General features: G+C 43.7%; 1 protein-coding gene across 4 annotated transcripts in view; it reads right to left on the reverse strand.

Annotated features, from left to right (window-relative positions):
• The window catches only part of LOC102576310 (caspase recruitment domain-containing protein 8), a 35,066-nt gene extending 17,106 nt beyond the window's left edge, over nucleotides 1-17,960 (reverse strand). The window contains exons 1-6 of one of the 4 annotated variants that reach the window (XM_059731089.1): nucleotides 17,649-17,960; nucleotides 7,409-7,440; nucleotides 4,651-4,698; nucleotides 3,786-3,836; nucleotides 3,252-3,281; nucleotides 34-81 (exon numbers count right to left, since the gene is read on the reverse strand). In XM_059731089.1, coding sequence (XP_059587072.1) covers nucleotides 34-81; nucleotides 3,252-3,281; nucleotides 3,786-3,836; nucleotides 4,651-4,698; nucleotides 7,409-7,440; nucleotides 17,649-17,686 — 247 coding nt within the window. In that variant the 5' untranslated portion in view covers nucleotides 17,687-17,960. The remainder of the gene's footprint in view (nucleotides 1-33; nucleotides 82-3,251; nucleotides 3,282-3,785; nucleotides 3,837-4,650; nucleotides 4,699-7,408; nucleotides 7,441-17,648) is intronic. The other 3 variants (XM_059731088.1, XM_059731091.1, XM_059731090.1) reach the window with 3 other exon arrangements.
• Between the last annotated feature and the right edge of the window lie 1,411 nt (nucleotides 17,961-19,371).

Consider the following 19,371-nt stretch of genomic DNA (forward strand, 5'->3'; position numbering starts at 1 on the left):
CAGATAAGCAATTTCAAAGATAGCTATTCATACCTGATTCAATACCACGTGGCAGTAATTCTCCCTTCTCCAGGACTTCATCTACCAAAAATAATTGCTTTTATAAAACATATATTTCATACACATGTATAACGAACTACTTTTCAACCTAAAAGGGCTGCTTTTCGAAGTTTGTGCATGAAACTAAGGTTTCATGAACAAACCTTTTCAGTAGCTCTCCAGTCAACTCTAGATATTCCAGCCTCCCTTCATGAATTTTGAGTTTTTTCAACTCCTTTATCCACTGGTATTTCAAAGTAATGCACTATCAAACTGATTTCTTCCTATGATAAGTTGTCAGGCTCTGTGGATGGGGGGGGAGAGTAGTGGATGCGATATACCTGGACTTTAGCAAAGTTTTTCACAGTTTGTCATGACACTGTACTGTAAGCATGATGTTGTAGCCAGAATGGTCCAAAAATTATGCAACCATAGTTGGTCCAATAAAAGATATCACTGTAAGAAATCCTTGCCTCTCCCAAGATAAGGAAATGCAGACTAGATGCAAGTACTGAAAGGTGGATACGTAACTGGTTGGATCGTTGTGCTCAACAAGTGGTCATCAATAGCTCAATGCCTAGTTGGGAGGAGGTATCAAGTCAGGTTCCCCAGAAGTCTGTCCTAGATCCAGTATTGTTTAGCATCAGCATTAATGATTTGGACAATGGCACTGAGTGCAAGCTTAGAAAACTTCTGGACAACACCACGTTGGGTAGAGTTGCAGACACTCTGAAGGACAGGGCTAGGATCCAGAATGAACAGATGGGAAAAATGGCCTGTAGTTAATCAGGTGAGATTCAACAAGGACAAATGCAAAGTCCTACACTTGGTGTGGAATAACTGCATGCACAAATCAGACTGGCAAATGACTGGCTAGGCTGCAGTACTGCAGAGAAGGACCTGAGAGCTATAGTGGAGCATAAATAGGAACCAACAACATGCTCCTGTTGCAAAAGAAATCCAACAGTATACATGGTTTTATTATTATTTTTGCAAAAGTTTTGTTGGTCTAATAAAAGATAATCACCTCTACCATAAGCCCTGATTGCCTTTTCCTCTCAACCAATACGGCTACAACCTGGATACCTGATACATGGAAGATATCGAATTTTAGCCTATATTTTTTTAATGAAATCTTCATAATTTCCCAAGGAGGAAGCAACTCTGACCACCTGAAACCTGAGATACTGCCCTGCCTTTCTCTAAGGTAATCTGCATCATCACAGAGCCTCACAAGAGCTGAGAGACTCCTTACCAGCTAAGAACTGCCTGCCCAGAGAAGTTTTCCATCTATTGACTCGTCTATGAAATCCTAAAAAATATGAACTTTCATTTCTACCCAGGAAAACTTTTCAGTCTTTTCTCTGATGCCTGATGAATGGTGTTTGTGCCCAAAAGCTTGCAATTAAATAATGTTTTTTGCAAAAATCTCATTGGTCTAATAAAAGATATCACCTCTACCACAAGCCCTGATTGCCTTTTCCTCTACACCGATACAGCTATACTGAGGGATAGCCAGCATGGGTTTGTTGCAGGTAGGTCTTGCTTGACCAATCTCATTTCCTTCTATGACTAGGTGACCTACCACCTGGACAAGGGAGAAGAAATTGATGTCATATATCTTGACTTCAAAAAAGCCTTCGATCTGGTATCCCATGATCACCTCTTGGCAAAACTGGCCAATTATGGCTTTCGGTCCACCACGATCCGCTGGCTGGGGAATTGGCTCCGTGGTCAGACCCAGAGGGTGGTAACTGGTAGAAGTCAATCGTCATGGTGCCCTGTGGCCAGTGGGGTCCCCCAAGGCTCTGTCCTTGGACCCATACTGTTCAACATCTTCATTAATGATGTGGACATTGGAGTCAGAAGCGGACTGGCCAAGTTCGCCGATGACACCAAACTTTGGGGCAAAGCATCCACACCTGAAGACAGGAGGGCGATCCAGGCTGACTTGGGCAGGCTCAGCAAATGGGCGGACGAGAACCTGATGGTGTTTAACACTGAAAAATGCAAGGTTCTCCACCTTGGGAGGAAAAACCTGCAGCATCCTTATAGGCTTGGCAGTGCTACGCTGGCTAGCACTATGAAAGAAAGAGACTTGGGGGTCATCATTGACCACAAGATGAACATGAGCCTTCAATGCAATGCTGCAGCTGGTAAAGCAACCAGAACGCTGGCTTGCATCCATAGATGGTTCTCAAGCAAATCCCAGGACATCATTCTCCCCTTGTACTTGGCCTTGGTGAGGCCGCAGCTGGAGTACTGCATCCAGTTATGGGCTCCACAATTCAAAAAGGATGTGGAGAAGCTTGAGAGAGTGCAGAGAAGAGCCACATGCATGATCAGAGGTCAGGAAAACAGACCTCACAATGACAGGCTGAGAGCTATGGGGCTCTTTAGCCTGGAAAAGCGCAAGCTCAGGGGTGATCTGGTAGCCACCTATAAGTTTATCAGGGTTGACCACCAGTATCTGGGGGAGCATTTGGTCACTAGAGTGCCCCAAGGGATGACGAGGTCGAACGGTTATAAACTACTGCAAGACCATTTCAGGCTGAATTTCTTTACTGTCCGAGCCCCCAAGGTCTGGAATAGCCTGCCATCAGAGGTGGTTCAAGCACCTACATTGAACACCTTCAAGAGTAAATTGGATGCTTATCTTGCTGGGATCCTATGACCCCAGCTGACTTCCTGCTTTCGGGCAGGGGGCTGGACTCGATGATCTTCCAAGGTCCCTTCCAGCCCTAATGTCTATGAAATCTATGAAATCTATGAAAGTTACAACTTGGATACCTGAGTAAAGACTTGCAACCATTCCTGAGGAAACTCTCATCACTAATGTTACAATGTTACTTTTCCCATAGCTATTTGGAAAGTCTATGTGCAAGGGAGCATAGTTAAAGCACAGACTTCCTAGTCTGGACATTTCCCAACCTCTGGTTGAATGGTAACCTTAACTTTGTATTAACAGTTTATTTTTTTATTTTTTTTATTCATCTGTAAATACACAGTCTTTCTCTCTCTCTCTCTGTCTCTTTCCCACCCCCTAACCATTTTCTATATATTTTTATAGGAAGAAATGCTTTAAAACTAGGTGATGTTACACATTTTATCAGCATTCCACTCCATCATTTGCTTGCTATTGCATCCCACTGCCTTCTGTAAATTACTTATATGGAACTTGTCTTTTTATGGGAATAGGAAAGTACACTCACCTGATTGTCTTGTATCAGACTGTTCATTATCTGCAGGAAAAAAAACAACTTTCCAATTATTTAAATACAAACTATACTAACAACTTGTATGAGCTATTAGTAGACTAATGTAATATGACACACACATTTGAAAAAAAAGCATGCTTTTTTGCAACAGCACACACTTCCTTTAATTCTTTGTTGTGTTTTGTCACTTTTGCTACCAATTTTCAAATATATTAATAACCGCCTGGTGCTTGGATTATTGTTTTGGTCCAAAAAAAGAAATTTTCAAACTGCTGCACCTAGAATAAAATATTAGCTGTTTTTCTATCATTCCTTTGCTTAGATCTTCATTTGTGAATGACCACATTAATATTCTGTTCATATAAATATTATTCATCTTTTTTAGTATCTAACCACTATATTAATAATGTTATGTAACTGGTTTTAAATTAGTCACATAAGCTGGTGTTATTTAAGGATTTAACTGAATCTAAGTCTACATGTTTAAAAGAGTCAGAGAATATAGATATGCTGCAACATAATACTCACCTGACTCACTTTCGGAGCCATTTTCAGAGTTACTTTCAGATCTGTCATCTCCTTAACAAAATTATATTCCATTAGCCACAGAAATAATTAAATAACATAACTTCACAGATAAGCAAAACATAAATGTAGGTATTTAAGTATATTATATAAAACAGTATGTTAAATACATGACAGAAGAAGAGAATGAGAGTGCTCACAAGCAGCTCGCATACAGCATGAACCAAAGGTCTCTAAATACCACCCCCCATTGGTTTTTGGATATGCTATTACTGGGGTATTATAAGAGAAGTAAATGACACTGGTGGTCCAGATTCTGTACTGGCTGCTTGGTAATTTATAACAAGACTGTAACATACTGGTTACTACATCATTGAGTATCCTAGGCCCTGCCCACCTTCAAGACCGCACTATGACTCCTGAGAGCCCCAGTTCAACCACCTAAATTATGGCTGCCTACAAGGACTTACAGGATTTCTTACACACACACCCTCCCCCACAGCATAACCGCTCAGGCCAGCCAGGATGTGGTGTTCAACAGGGAGCTGCAAAACATTTTCTCAACTTACTTCTAAAAATGTGAAATTTGAAGAGAAAGCATCACTACAAAATAAACATAATTTAAGGATTTGGCTTAAAAATGATAATATCAAGTTTACTCTTTCAAGTGTATGCAACTCCTTTTTTACATAAAACTTTGGCAACACGATTGACCTTACACTGCAAAGAACACCAGGGAACCTGTACTATGTCTGGTGACAACCAAAATGTAGCTATTCCCCCACCTGAAAGGAATAGAGAGTCATAATACAGACTATCCAGTTGACTAGTCTATAAGCTTGGATAAAAATAACACATTGCCACTTACCTGATTTACACTCTTGAGCAGAGTCCTCCTCCTTATCACTGTAACTTTCTAATTTAGAGGGGAAAAGGCAGTTGGGGATTAAACATGTATGCTGCACATAAAAAAATGAAGTTTTCAAGCCATGCAGTCAAAGCTCCTGGGGCCTAGGCCTACCCTATGGTGACGTTACTGTGCCGTACTTTAGAAGTTCCTTTTGGAAGTACTAAAGCATGGCAGAGCAACCACCTATACTGTGCCATAGGTGTGGTACATGGTTATTTTTTTTAGCAGTTACTTTGCCATAGCAGCATGCTATAATAAGGGAGTGCACAGATATGGTGAAGTAGCTTCTGGTCACATGTAGACACCCGTGGACACGACATCACCGTAGCATGTTGCTACGGGGATGTAGCATCACATGTAGAGGCGCCCAGGAAGTCACCTTCCATGTGACATTATCTCATCCATCTATTTCCTTTGCATTAGCCAAGCAGACACAAATAATTCTATACTATCCTATCATGAAGTAGTTTAAGGCCTACTATAGTCTACGCTGCCCATCTCATGCCAGGGATCCCACATGACCTCTTTCCCCTTATTATTATTCTTATCATCCCCAGCAAGGACTCTATGTTTCTTCTGTTACAGCCTTCCACTCATGTTGGGATCCCCCACCCCCAATTTTCCCTACTCCTGGAGGCTTCTGTGACAGCTCCCCTTGCCATTATTATTTCTGTTGAGGGGACAAGCCACATACAGTGTGCCAACATGTTAAACTCTTCCTGCATTTCTCAGGTCTGTACAGCAATATCAAGGCACAACAAAACGTGTACTTGGGTTTTGTACGAATATTGCAACACTAGCAACATTGTCTCAAAAGTCTACCAGTTTCTTGTGTGGAAAATGTGTTTGCTTTCATCCTATGATATTTTTATGTCACTTGTGACATTAGATACTTTGTGACTTTCAGCCGCTAGCACAGTGCTGCGCCTGGGCTCATGCAGTTACAGTGCTTCAAAGCTAACACACACAGTGTCTCTCTGCTTTGCAACAAACAGCTCTACCATCTGGGTATGCTACGCCTTGTTCCCTGCACTCCCAGGGAGGGCCACTCTTGAGGTGCTCCCGCTCACATACATTAAACCTAGAAATGAAGTAGTGAGGATGCTCTAAGGAAACCTCCCACCATTGCTCTTGAGCTCTCACTGGCATGCTTGAGTGGCAGTGGGGAATGCCCTCTAGATGGCTTCACCACCTCGTTTCTAAACTTGGCAAGTGCAAGTGCTTGAGAGAGTGAATGTGGGTAGGGATTCACTGTGATGATCTTACTGAGGACCCCAGTTTGGGAAGTGGGTGAGAGGCAAGGGGCAGCTGCTCTACTCTAACCACAGACCAGTCCACTTAAGCTCCCTACCTGTTCCCCAGACTGGGGATCCCTAGGGAACATGCCGGGCAGAGGAAGGGCCTGTACTAGACCAGAAGGAGAGAATACAAATGAAAAGGCACTCTCTCTCTTGGAAGAGTTTCTTTCACAAGACATTTTCCAGGTCGAAACTGGGAAGATCTTTCTCCTAGAAAGGGCATGCTTATCCCAGCATAAATTGAGTGAATACTTGTACTCTGTAATTCCTATCAGGAGAGTGGTGACACTCCTGGTAGAAATATAACGCCTGTATATGGCCACACCCTCTGAGTCCTCTTCAGGGAAAAGAACTTGGCTACTGCCTTGACTACAATTTACCTTTACAATTTATGACCACCATGCTAATTTAACCTTCCTTTTTAAAAACTTCTTCAGTATTTAATGCATCCTTTAAGAATTGCCTGTGCTGTGGATTAAGGAAGCACAATATCCTCCTACAAGAATATTCAAAATGTGTTACTGGTATCAAGACTGCTGCTCTCAGTCTTAAAAGCTCAAGTTCAAGTGCAAGAGAGATATTAGACTTCCAAGATGGAAGGAGGGTAACTCTTACCACTGCCACAGGCACGCCTGTCAGCGAGTGCACTGAAAGGCTGATGCACAATCACTTAGAATCATGCTGAAGGAAGTCATTCACTCTTCCCTCATAGCAAAACGACAGACGCCATGACAGCAGAATCATTGATTCATTATTTATTCTTCCCCTTAGCACCTGTCTAATAGGAGGGAGCTATCATCTATGCTGTGGGGAAAAAAAGATGTACAGTAAATGAAGATATATGATGGGAAATCTGTTTATTTTCAGGTCAATTACAGCAATTATTTTAACGCATTAGGGCAACCATTAGAAAAAGCCTGTATTTACTGTATTTATCAGAATTTCAAGTTCTCTTGGTCATAATTTTATCATATAATGGTGATTTTAAAAAAAATCTGAGTTTTGGTTTTCACGTTAACTGTAACAGAAATTATAAATCCACAATAGGTCAGATTCTGCCTCTTTTTATTTAAACTGACTGACTGCAGGATGTGACACTATATAAATGTTCCATGTTTGAAATGTGATACTCTGAGGATAGCCAGTCATTATACTGAATCGTATTGCAAAAGTAGCTTTCCTCTTGACATATTTAAATTTTATATAAATTAAGATAAAGGAGATAACTGAAAAATAGGAACAGCAAGAAAAATATCAGAATGAGGATAATCCTACACATTCCTATTTACAAAACTGCTAAATTACAAAATAATTGTAAAAATAAGCATTAATAAGGAGTAAGATTCTATTTCAACAGATTGGTTATTCTGGTAACAAATCTACTTGAAACTACCATATATTTTGAAAAGTTACTGTACCTTTTTCTTCTGATAAGCAAGTGTCATCTCCACTAAAAGAGAAAATAACAATTGAGTGATTTTTGTTTACATATTACTAAAACCAACATTTGCCTTATCTTCAACACAAAAATCAAAACAAAAATGTGCAGCTGCTGGAGGCTACATCTCCACTGCCACTATTTCTCCCTGCACCCAGGCAGCAGTGCGGGTGCAGCTAGAAGAAGGCCAGCTCAGCTCAGATCCCCACCAGCTGGAAGCTGCTCCTGGCATTGCAGCCAGGGAATGGGGTTGGGTAGTATGGAGAAGTGGTGGCCATATAGATGCAGCTTCCAGTTGCCCAACCCTAACACAGTTTCTTGCTGCTCAGTCGCAGCATGGACACAGGCAAAACCAAATACCTCCAGCCCCACAGGCTAGATCTAGTGGCCCTGCATGCTGGATCCAGCCCTTGAACTTTATGTTACCAACCCCTGATGTTGAGTCATCAATCTAATGTCTTTTGAAGGCTGCTTTGAGTGGCTGGTCTGAGCCCTGAGATCCACTGGTAATTTTAATTGCAATTCATCTAACAAGTGTTTCAAATTTTAAAAATTAAACTTTTAATTTTTAAAGTGCAGAAGAAAGGTGTTTGACAGCTTTGAAATTTACCAAATCAGGAGTCATTGAAAGTGAAAACCTCCAAGGATGGAGCTTCCACAATCCTTCTGGGTAATCTGTTCCAGTGTTTTACTACCCTCCTAGTGAGGGTAGTAAAACTTGTCCACATCCTTTCTGTAATAGGGGGCCCAAAACTGAACATAGTACACCAGTGCTGAATGGAGGGGAAAAATCACTTCCCTTGACCTACTGGCAACACACCTACCAATGCAGCCCAGGATGCAGTTAGCCTTCTTGGCAACAAGGGCACACTGCTGGCTCACATTCATCTTAGTCCACTGTAACCCCCCAGGTCCTTTTCTGCAGAGCAGCTGCCCAGCCAGTCAGCCCCCAGCCTGTACCGGTGCATGAGATTGTTCTGTCCTAAGTGCAGGACTTTGTACTTGTCCTTGCTGAACCTCATGAGATTCTTTTGGGTCCAATCCTCCAATTTGTCAAGGTCACTCTGAATCCTAGTCCTATCCTCTATCATATCTACTACTCCCTCCCACTTGGCGTCATCTGCAAACTTGCTGGGGGTGCACTCTATGCTATCTTCCAGGTTGTTGAAGACATTAAACAAAACCAACCCCAGGACTGACCCCTGGGGCACTCCACTTGATACTGGCTGCTAACAAGCCATTGGTTAGTACTCTCTTCACCTGATCCTCCAGCCAGTTTTCTATCCACTTTACAGTCCATTCATCCAGCCCATACTTCCTTAGCTTGCCTGAAAGAATGTTGTGGGAGACTGAATGAAAAGCCTTGCTATTGCTAAAGTCAAGGTACACCACATCCACAGAGCCAGTCACCTCATCATAGAAGACAATCAGGTTGGTCAGGCATGACTTGCTCCTCATGAATCCATGCTGACTGTTCCTCATCAGCATTTTCTCCTCCAAGTACTTAAAAATGGATTCCCTGAGGACCTGCTCCATGATTTTTCCAGGGACTGAGGTGGGGCTGACTGTTCTGTAGTTCCTTAGATCCTACTTTTTCCCTTTCTTAAATATGGGCACTATGTTTGCCCTTTTCCAGTCATCTAGGACTTCTCCTGATTGCCATGAGTTTTCAAAGATGATGGCTAATGGCTCTGCAATTACATCAGCAAACTTCCTCAGCACCCTCAGGTGCATCCCATCCAGCCCCATGGACTTGTACACGTCCAACTTTTCTAGGTAGTCCCTAACCTATTCTTTCACGACTAAGGGCTGCTCGCTTCCTCCCCAAACTGTGCTGCCCGGTGCAGTAGTCTGAGAGCTGACCTTGCCTGTAAAGACTGAGGTAAAAAAGGCACTTCAGTCTTTTCTGCATCCTCTGTCACAAGGTTGCCTCCCTCATTCAGTAAGGGACCCACACTTTCCCTGATCCTCCTCTTGCTACCAACATACTTCTAGAAACCCTTCACATCCCCTGCTAGCTGCAACCCCAATTGCGCTTTGACCTTCCTGACTTCATCCCTGCTTGCCCAAGCAATGCTCTTATACTCTTCTCTAGTTATTTGTCCAAGTTTCCACTTCTTATAAGCTTCCTTTTTGTGATTTAGTTTACTGAAGAGTTGCCTGCTAAGCCAAACCAGTCTTTTGCCATATGTCCTAGTCTTCCTGCACATCAGGATGGTTTGTTCCTGCACTCTCAGTAAGGCTTCTTTAAAGTACAGCCAGATCTCCTGGACTCCTCTCCCCCTCAGTCTGGCTTCCCAGGGATCCTGCCCATGAGTTCCCTGAGTGAGTCAAAGTCTGCTTTTCTGAAGTCCAGGGTCCTTACTCTGCTGCTCTCCATCCTTCCTTTCCTCAGGATCCTGAACTCAATCATCTTGTCATCACTGCTGCCTAAGCTGCCATCCACTACTACATTCCCCAGCAATTCTTCCCTGTTTGTAAGTAGCAAGTCAAGAAGAGCATAGTGCCTAGTTGGCCACTCCAGCACTAGCACCAGGAAGTTGTCCCCAACACTCTCCAAAACTTCCTGGATTGCCTGTGCACTGCTGTACTGCCCTCCCACCAGATGTCAGGGTGACTGAAGTCCCCCAGGAGAACCAGGATCTGTGATCAGGAAACCTCCACTAGCTGTTTGGAGAAAGCCTCATCTACCACTTGTTCCTGGTCTGGTGATCTATAGCAGACCCCCACCAAGACATCACCCCAGTTGCTCTCACCTCTGACCCTGACCCAGAGACTCTCAACAAGCCTATCTCCAGCTTCATACTGGAGCTCTGAGCAATCATATGGCTCTTACATATAGTGCAACTCCTTCTCCTCTTCTCCCCTGCCTGTCCTTCCTGAACTGTTTGTATCCATCCATGGTAGTGCTCCAGTCATGCGAGCTCACCAAGTCTCTGTTATTCCAATCACATCATAGTTTCGTGACTGTGCAGCAAGGACTTCCAATTCTTCATAGATAGAAAACTTATTGTTCAAAATATGCTTCTTATATAATATATATATCTATATATAGGCAGACAAGGTTCCTTGGGTGAATCTGATATCTTTTATTAGACCAACCCAAATAGTTGGAAAATAGTTATTAGGCAAGCTTTCAAGTTCAAAAACCCTTCGTCAGGCTAAGGAAGTTTCAGCAGCTGGTGTGTGCTCTATCTGGATGGAATGAAAGGTGAAGAAGCCAGCGGCTGGGCTGGTATGCACACAAGACAGGTAGTCAGTGAAAATGAAACTTCCTTAGCCTGATGAAGGGTTTTTGAACCTGAAAGCTTTCCTAATAACTATTTTCCAACTATTTGGGTTGGTCTAATAAAAGATATCAGATTCACCCAAGGAACCTTGTCTGCCTGTCCTTAGCTACACGGCTACAACCTACACCCCTAGATCTATATATATGCCTTTGTAATCCACAAGTCCAATTTTCTCTGTTCTTTTCAGGGTATAAGAAACTAAAATTATGAACAAACTGTTTTAAGAAACTACAAGTAAAGATAATTCTTACTTATTAAAGAATAAAGCATGTCCTCTCAGATATAATCAGTATCATAATGGATATCGATCTCTTAGGAACGCAAGGGACAATCTAAACCACAGGCTTTCCTCCTTCCCTGCTTACTGTTGCCAGGGATGTTTGGTTTTGTTGTAGTGGTTGTCTATGAAACTGAATACTCTTTTCCAGGTACTAGATCTTTGCTGAGTATTTTTGCACTGCAGTAGTGACCTTACACGTAATGCTACATTTTGATTGTTAGTTGAGACTGTTATTTTACTGACACAAAAATAAAAGTCACAGCCCTCAGCCAAAAGCACCAAAAGAGTGCTACTTCTATAGAGTGAAAAAGCCTGGAGCAATGGAAAGAAGAGAATATGTCATTCAGAGTATCAATTTTACTTTTTGGGAGATTAACATATTTCCCAAAACTGTAGTAGCAGTAAAAAAATTATAGTATGGCACCATAAATGTATAAGGAGAATAGCTAAGAAAGGAAAGAAGCCTGGGAGAAAGCAAAGGGACAGAAGAATAAAGGAGTAAGAATATAATCCTATTGATGTCCTTAGATTTCCTTGACCTTTTTCAATCTCTTTTTTATGTTGGATACAGCACAGAGACTGTGTACCAAAGAAACCAGCACAATCACCTTCTAGTAATGCCCAAGGATCAGGCAGCCAAAGATGACTCTTCTAGATCTCTCAGATGAGTTTGATACTTCTCATAAAGAACTGTTGATGCATTTGCTGAACCTGGCTTAGTTAGGTGGAATTGTCTTTAATTAGCTCAGCTCTTTTCACTTTAAGAAGACCTTTTATCAGGTAATATTCATCAGCCCAGAACACCTTCTTCTGTGGAGTTTCACAAATGTCCATAACATCACAGCTCCTAATCTAATACCCTAACACATTGCTGACAAAATGTGCTTAGGCTGATATTCTCAACAGCATGCAGTTGATATGCAGACCTATTTTACAACAAAATCAAACAGAATCATAGAAAAATAAGTATGGAGAAGACCTGAGGAAATAATCTAATCCACTGCTCAGGGCTGAATCTTCCCTTTTTAAACTATATGAATCAAGTGCTTATATAACCCGCTGCTAAAAACTTCCAAGGAGAATGATTCTACAATCTCTCTAAGGAACCTGTTCCATTGCTTAACCACCCTCGCAGTTAGAAAGGTCTTCCCAATATTCAACCTAAATTGCTGTTGCTGTAATTTAAGACAAATACTTCTTATCCTGTCCTCACGTCCTGTCCATAACTTGATTCTCCTGGGTCCAGCTGGCACTGGACCACAACCCTTTATGGGATAAAACAGAAAAATTAATTTAATCTGTCACTCTGACAGTGATTTAGTTTCACTTTGGCAATTCTGTTTTACCCTGGGTGGTTTCGACATGCAGACTGCAGCAGTAGCTCAGATTCTCTTGAAGTTTTTTCCCCCCTCTACCAATTTCACTTGGCAAGAAAATGGTAACATTGCCAGTTGATTTGCCCCTATCCACTTTCTTCCAGGTTTTTGTCTTCTTGATACTGGATTATCGTAATGCACCTTACCTCTGACTCCACCTGATATTTTGGAATACAACTGCTGGTTTACTCAGAGGCATTTCATGTTCAGAACAAATTACCTAAATATACCAGATATATTACTGGCTCCCAACTCATTTTGGTTATTGGTTTTGACCTATAAGCCCTTTACCATCTGAGTACAATATATCTAACAGTCATTTCCCTGTGCTCTTGCCTGTAAGCGATAGCAACTGAGCTGCATGTGCTGAGATGCCCTAGACTTGTTACTTTCAACTAAGGCAGGGCTTTCTTTTCATGTATTTGTACTGCTGAAATGCCTAGGAGCCATAATCATGGACCAGGACTCCAGACACCTACACACTGTACAAACATGGTACAAAGAGATGGTCCCTGCCCAAACACTATCCAGTCTTCATATGACACAATATTGATCAATATGATATGGAATGATGTCAGCATAGCAATCTAACTGCTATCAAGATTTTGCAGGCAGTGATATTTAAAAACAAGAATCTGAAGGAGAAGAGTAAAGTGGGTTTGCAGATGTTTCCACAAACCTTTACTAAGCCAAAGGGACAGAACGGACATTTAAGTTTGAAGGCTTAATCTGGAGGCTGATATTGGCCAATCAGAAATGAGAGCTGGCATCTTGGTAATGAATAAGAAATCACTGGTTAAGTGTGGCAAGTTGGGAAAGGAAAGGAAGGTAGCTTATGGTTGATGCGAAAAAGGAAGGGGAGCCAATGGAGGGATGCAAAGAAAAGGATCACACAGTCAAAGTGATGGACTAAGAAAACAGTCTTTCCAGCAGGTATTGCAAAAGGCAAGATCAAATTTATCAAGGCCAAAGAAAAGAACTGTGAGGAAATGGAGACACAATATAATGAAAGCTTGGATGATGAAGGCTTTAGGTTTGTGGATAGATAAAAAAGTCCATCTCTTAGGGCATATCTATACTGTAAACCTAACATGACTTTTCTTTAAAAATATTATTACTTTTTTTAATAGAAGCTTTATCACACCCCAAGAAATCTGCTCAGTGTATTATATAAACAAAGGGCAAAATCAATGTAAAATCTGAAATGCAGTGAGGGAGTTTACATGATACACTAACTGCTCAGTAGCCAAATAACTGTCACAGCACCAACAGTGCTAATATGCTACTATACAGTAATATTAGGTGACTGCGCAGTAGCATCACTTAAAAGGCGTTCACCGGCGCTACTGCACAATAACTCATTACTGCGCATGTATTTAATTCTTGATTATACAAGTACTAAATAAATGTGCAATAACCACTGCGCAATAGCTCTCATGTGGACGTGCCCAATATGTCTGAATGCCCAAGGCATTTTCATTTCCCTCTATTATTTTCACAAAATATCCTATGCAATAAGCAGCTTTCACACATCAAACTCTTGTTTCTGTATGTTAACCCTTCGGTGGGAAGTTCAATGGAGCAATACAATTCTCTTTAGTTTTGTTAATATACTAAAGAGAAAAGACCCAGAACAAGGATTGCCAGCACCTCCTGCTCGCATGAAGCATCTGTCAGCAAAGATTCAGATGTGAAGTAAATCTGAGAAGCGAGGAATGAGGCTTGAGGACAAGAGTGGCCCTTTTCATCTTCATCTACCATAGGACTGATTACTTTCATTCACTTCCCAGCTCCCTCTCTCACCCATATCTATTTCCAGCACAGGATCACAACTACTAGATACTACTTCCGCTAATCACAGTTGCAGTGGGTATGGATAAACTATACACATTATGTGGTTTAGTTACAAACATTGTCACATAACCAGTTCCTACACTTATATAATTACAAGGTAAAATTGTTTCTTGATAGGCCCTTCAACTGGTATTTGAGGTTTTCATATTCTATTACGCCATAAAGTCAGCACCGTACCTAGACTCCTGGAAGCCCCAGGTGAACTTTTAGTATCGGGCCCCTCATCATCAGAGATAATAATAATAATTTTTAAAATTATCGTTTTCAGGTCCCCTTTCTGTCCAGGCCCCGGAAGTCGTCCGGTTCACCCATGCCTGTGTCTGGCCCTGCACCAAGTCTGACATTCATTTTTAGACTCTAATCACTGTTTTCTCTAAGTAAGTTCTGAAATTTATTGCAAGGTTCCCGTTTTTTGCTGCATCCTCCCACCCTTTTTAAAGTGAAGAGTAAGGTACCCATCTGAAAAATATCCCCAAAATAGACACATCTAAAGAGCTCAGGATAATGAGCAGTTACCCCAAGATTAGCCATTTGCTATTTCAGAAAGAGGAGAAAGAGGTTTTCAACTATATTTCTTGTGGTCCAGCCCCATGTATTTTATCATCTTCAATAAATAAACCAGAGGATCATTCTGCTCTTCTGGCTTCTAAAATAGAAACTGAAACTGTTTTGCATACAGTTTTAAATAGATGTAATAGCTTTGCAGACAAATCTTATATCTATGCCTTTAAGTTGTTGAAGTTGATACTATTACAAACTCTTATTCTGATGTTTTGTAAAATAAAGTATATACAATACCAAATCCTGGCCACTACAGCAGGCCATGAAATTTAACTCTTAAGGAGGAAAGCCCTGGAAAATAATATAAAAAAACCCCTAACTGAAAGATCATTTTGCTCGTTGTGCAGTGGCTTTTTTGATTAGCAGTTGCTAGATGTAAACAACGAAGAACTGAGGCAGGTCATTCTTTTTTAAGTAAAATTTTTATTAGTTTAAGTTGAAAAGTTGATAGACTGGGTCATAAAAATAAATCACAATATTTGCAAGACTCATCCATTTACTTATTCTTACACCAGGAAACAGGCATGAACTGATCGAAGTTATTCACCACCTTCAGGGGAAAGAGCCCTTTCAGTCTGACATTTGTTATGAGTCGTTTATTGTCATAGCTTTTATATGTGTACCTACAACCCTAAAATTAAATAATTTTTATAAATTAAAATATAAATAAGTAAATTGAAGAAATCTATACATTAACCTGCCAGTTTTAAAGAGAAAATGTGTAATATTCTTTGGAAATATAGAAGTGTTATATAATTTTTAGCCTTACTAACATTTTGAGGAGAAATGTGTATAGGCACATATATATTAATGGTTTTTGAAGATTTTTTTTCTGCAAGATCAAAAAAAAAAGACATTAAAAAGTAAACATTTTGGGTCAGAAACTTCATTTATTTCTGCAAATAGTTTGTGTAATTTATCTCAGGAGAAAAAGGGTTGAATTTCTGTAAAATAAACTTTACTCCTATGTTCACCCTCCCCACCTAAATCTAAACTAGTCTTCTATTTAAGTGTGTCCATATGATTTCATGCATTTTTTATGGTACCCACTATTTCAGTATCTAAGTCAGTGGTTCTCAACCATTTTAGGCTTTAGGATATCCTGTCAAAAATGTCACCACTGTTAGGTTTCCGCTCTTTTTATGCCTACAGAAAAATAATAGAGGAGTTTTTCTTTTGTAAAGAACTCAGAAAGACCATAACTATGGATTTCTAAATGACATTTCTGGGCTAATCTTATATATCATGTTTGTAAACATAACAGTGCTAACTTCGTGATGGCACCCCGCAGCACACTTGAAAGGATCTCAAGGCACCCCAGTGTTCCCTGCCACCCTGGCTAAGAATCACTGATTTAAGCACTTTCTTGACAGGGGGTAGTACCTTGACCAAGGTAAGGCACAGTCTCCCACTTTCACTTCCAGTGGGAAGATCATGGCTATATGCCCAGTTTATGGAAATGGGAGACTTCTCCCTAGCTTGATCGGCCATATAGCTGAGGGCAAGCGAAACTCGGGGGCATCCAAAAGCCCAGCCTCCGGGTTTGGGCTTGCATGTAGGATGCCTGCTGAAGGATTTGGAAGCATCTGAAGTCCCAGGTAGGGGTGGAGGATGCTTGCTGGTAGCAGGGCCACATATAGTTCTTGAATGACTCACGGATTTGGAATTGATTTGTCTGATTTGGCTTGGGATACAAAAACAAATTCAATTAAAAAAGCAGTATCACTGATTTAAGCATCTCCCATAATAATAAATCTATCTTCACAACATGCCTGTGAGGCGAGAAATGATCATCTCCATCCTGCAGGTGAAGTCCTGTGTTACGGGGGACAGAAAGCTAAGCTGCCACCAGCCTGTTCCTGTCAGTGCAGTTGCTCCAGGGTGATCCCTAGCAACCGCTCTCAACTGTGCCAGAGGCCAAAGTCTCAAGAATGGCTACAGGAGACAACCCAGAGCCTCTCTGCTGGTGCATTTGAGGGTCGGAGCGTTTCTCCAGAAGTGGGAGGGCGGGGTGTGCTCTGGACGCCTGGGCAGAACACGCCACCGCCATGGCAGGGACACCCCCTAGCCAAGCTGCTCACGGTCACACGGCTCAAGTGCAGTGCTTCAGGAAACGTCCACACTTCGGGTTCACTCATTTCTGACTATAAGAACACCGCAGAGCGAGCCTTCTGCTGCCAACTCCAGCAGGCCACAGCGGGCAGATGGCTGCAGCACTCTCGACATCTCTGGGTCTATCTTGTGACTCAACACGGTAACATGGCGTGGCACCCCCAGGCACCCTGGAAAGGAGCTCACGGTACCCCCGTGTGCTGCAGCACCTGGGGCAGAGAGACGCCCATCTAAGGACACATCTGTTGGATAAACTCCACACCTGACAGTAGCCTGTGCCCTCCCTACCCCGTGCGGCACCGGGGCAAGCGGAGGTGCCCATCTGCCTGCCTGCCCCTTGAGCTGGAGGAGCCACACCACGCAGCCCAGCCCAGCCCAGCCCAGGGGCCCACCGCTGCCCGCGCTGCACAGACGTGCCCCGCAGCCCAGGCCAGCGCCTCACCCCGCCCTGGCGCGGGCGGGGCGTGCGCGCGCGTGCATGCGCGTGTTTGTGTTTGTGTTTGTGTCGGGGGGGCGGTGGCCCCATCACTGCGCGGGCTCGTCTCCCCCGGTCCCGTCCCGAGCTACGGGCCGGGGCCCGGCCTCCCTCCCCCGGCGGCTCCCGCGCCTTTGTGTTTGCAGCCATTTAGGCCCCGGGCACCTGCGGCGCGGCGCCAGCGCTCCGCGTCGGGGCCGGGACAAAGCGCCTCCCGCCCAGCCCGCCCACGGCGCCTTTTCCCGGTGCCCGCGCGCCCCGGCCCGGCTCACCTGGGCTGCAGCGGCCCCGGGCGCTGCAGGCTGCTCATCGCGGGCGCGGGGCGGGCTGGCGCGAAAGCGGCGGGCGGGCGGATGCTGGCGGGGCGGCGCGTGGCGGCCAGCCCGGGCTCTGCGCTCCCCGGCAACACCCCCGCGCTCAGCTCCGCCACGCGCAAAGCCTGCGGGAGCCGAGCAGGTGGCACCTGGGCTGCATGGGCGCCGCCCCGGCATCGCCTGCAGCGCTCTCCGCCCCCATCCCCATCGTGTAGGTGGGGGACCGAGGCACAAGGAAGGCACAGTTCAGTGGGCGGCTGAATGCCTCGGAGGAGCGGAGCCGCCCCCCATGGCCTGGGCTCACCCGCAAAGTCCCACCCAGCAAGGAGCTGAGCCGGGATCTGCCCGGTGCCCGCTCCCCCCCGGCCCCTCGCCCCATTGGGAGCGGGAAGTTATCGAGGAGAGCAGGTCCCGCCAGGAGCCAGCCAAGCGGCTCTGATAACAAGCAGCCCTTTGGATGGAGCCTTCCTGCTGGCAGAGCGTCTGCCTTTCAAGCCTTCCAGTGGCCCCGGCTTTAGCTTCCTTTCTTGCTTGTTTGTTTGTTGCCATTTAGGTGCTCAGTCCTTTTAGTAGAAGGGAAACTACTGGCAGGTACTGAAAGCTGCGCATACTGCATGCCTTGGCAAAGTCTGACATGGAGTCCAGTTACTATAAATTAATAATACAGGCTGCCACGTGTTTCTCAAGACTGCAGCACCTATCATTTGCTAGATTAAAAATGCAGGGAAACCCAATAAAGTTGGTTCCTTATTCCCAGTTCCTTATTCAGAGTTCCTTATTCCCGGTTCCCAGTTCCTTTTTCAAAGCTAATCTAGACCCAATAAAAACCTGTTATTAATGAATTACACATCCTAAAGAGACAAATTCATTAGCTATGCATATATACTAATTAATATGTAAAATAATATCTCACATTAAGTACAGAGCCCTAAACAAAAGTCAGATTAGGATGGGATTATGGGGCAAAATACTTCTTGGGCCACCCCAAATTTCATGGCGATGCCACCATGGGACTTCCCCAAAGAACCCTGACTACAGTCCCGCCTGGCCCAAAGCATGGTTTGGCCATGCAAGACTGCCAACTAACAGTCCCCGTGCCCACTATACTAAATCTAATGGTTTGAATAAGAAACTGGCTTTCAGGCTGGGATTATAGCTAGAAATTCTGCTTGGGCCACCCATCAGAATACCTCTGCGCCACTGGGGGACTGTCCTGGACATCTGTGACCAGAGACGTGCCCATCCCAAAGCGCAGTTCAGCCGTGCCAGGCTGCCAACGGACAGCACCCCAGCCACTGTGCTAACTGTATGCACCCGAATAAGGAACTGGATTTTGGGCTGGGATTATACCCAGAAATCCTTGGGCCACCCCAGAACACATCTCTGTGTCACCAGGAGACACTGCTGAATATCTCTGACCAGAGACTTGGCCAGTCCAAAATGCAGTTTGGCTGTTCCAGGGTGCCAACTAACAGCACCCCAGCCACCGTGCTAAATTAATAGACCTGAACAAGGAACTGGAATTTGGGCTGGGATTATACACAAATCCTTCTTGGACCACCCCAGAACGTGTCTCTGTGCCACTGGCAGACACTCCTGGACACCTCTGACCAGAGACTTGCCCAGCCCAAGACGCGGGTTAGCTGCTCCAGGTTGCCAACTGTCACCACCCCCCAGACAC

The sequence above is a fragment of the Alligator mississippiensis genome, chromosome 7 (genome assembly GCF_030867095.1).
Source record: "Alligator mississippiensis isolate rAllMis1 chromosome 7, rAllMis1, whole genome shotgun sequence".
Taxonomy (NCBI): Eukaryota; Metazoa; Chordata; order Crocodylia; family Alligatoridae; genus Alligator; species Alligator mississippiensis.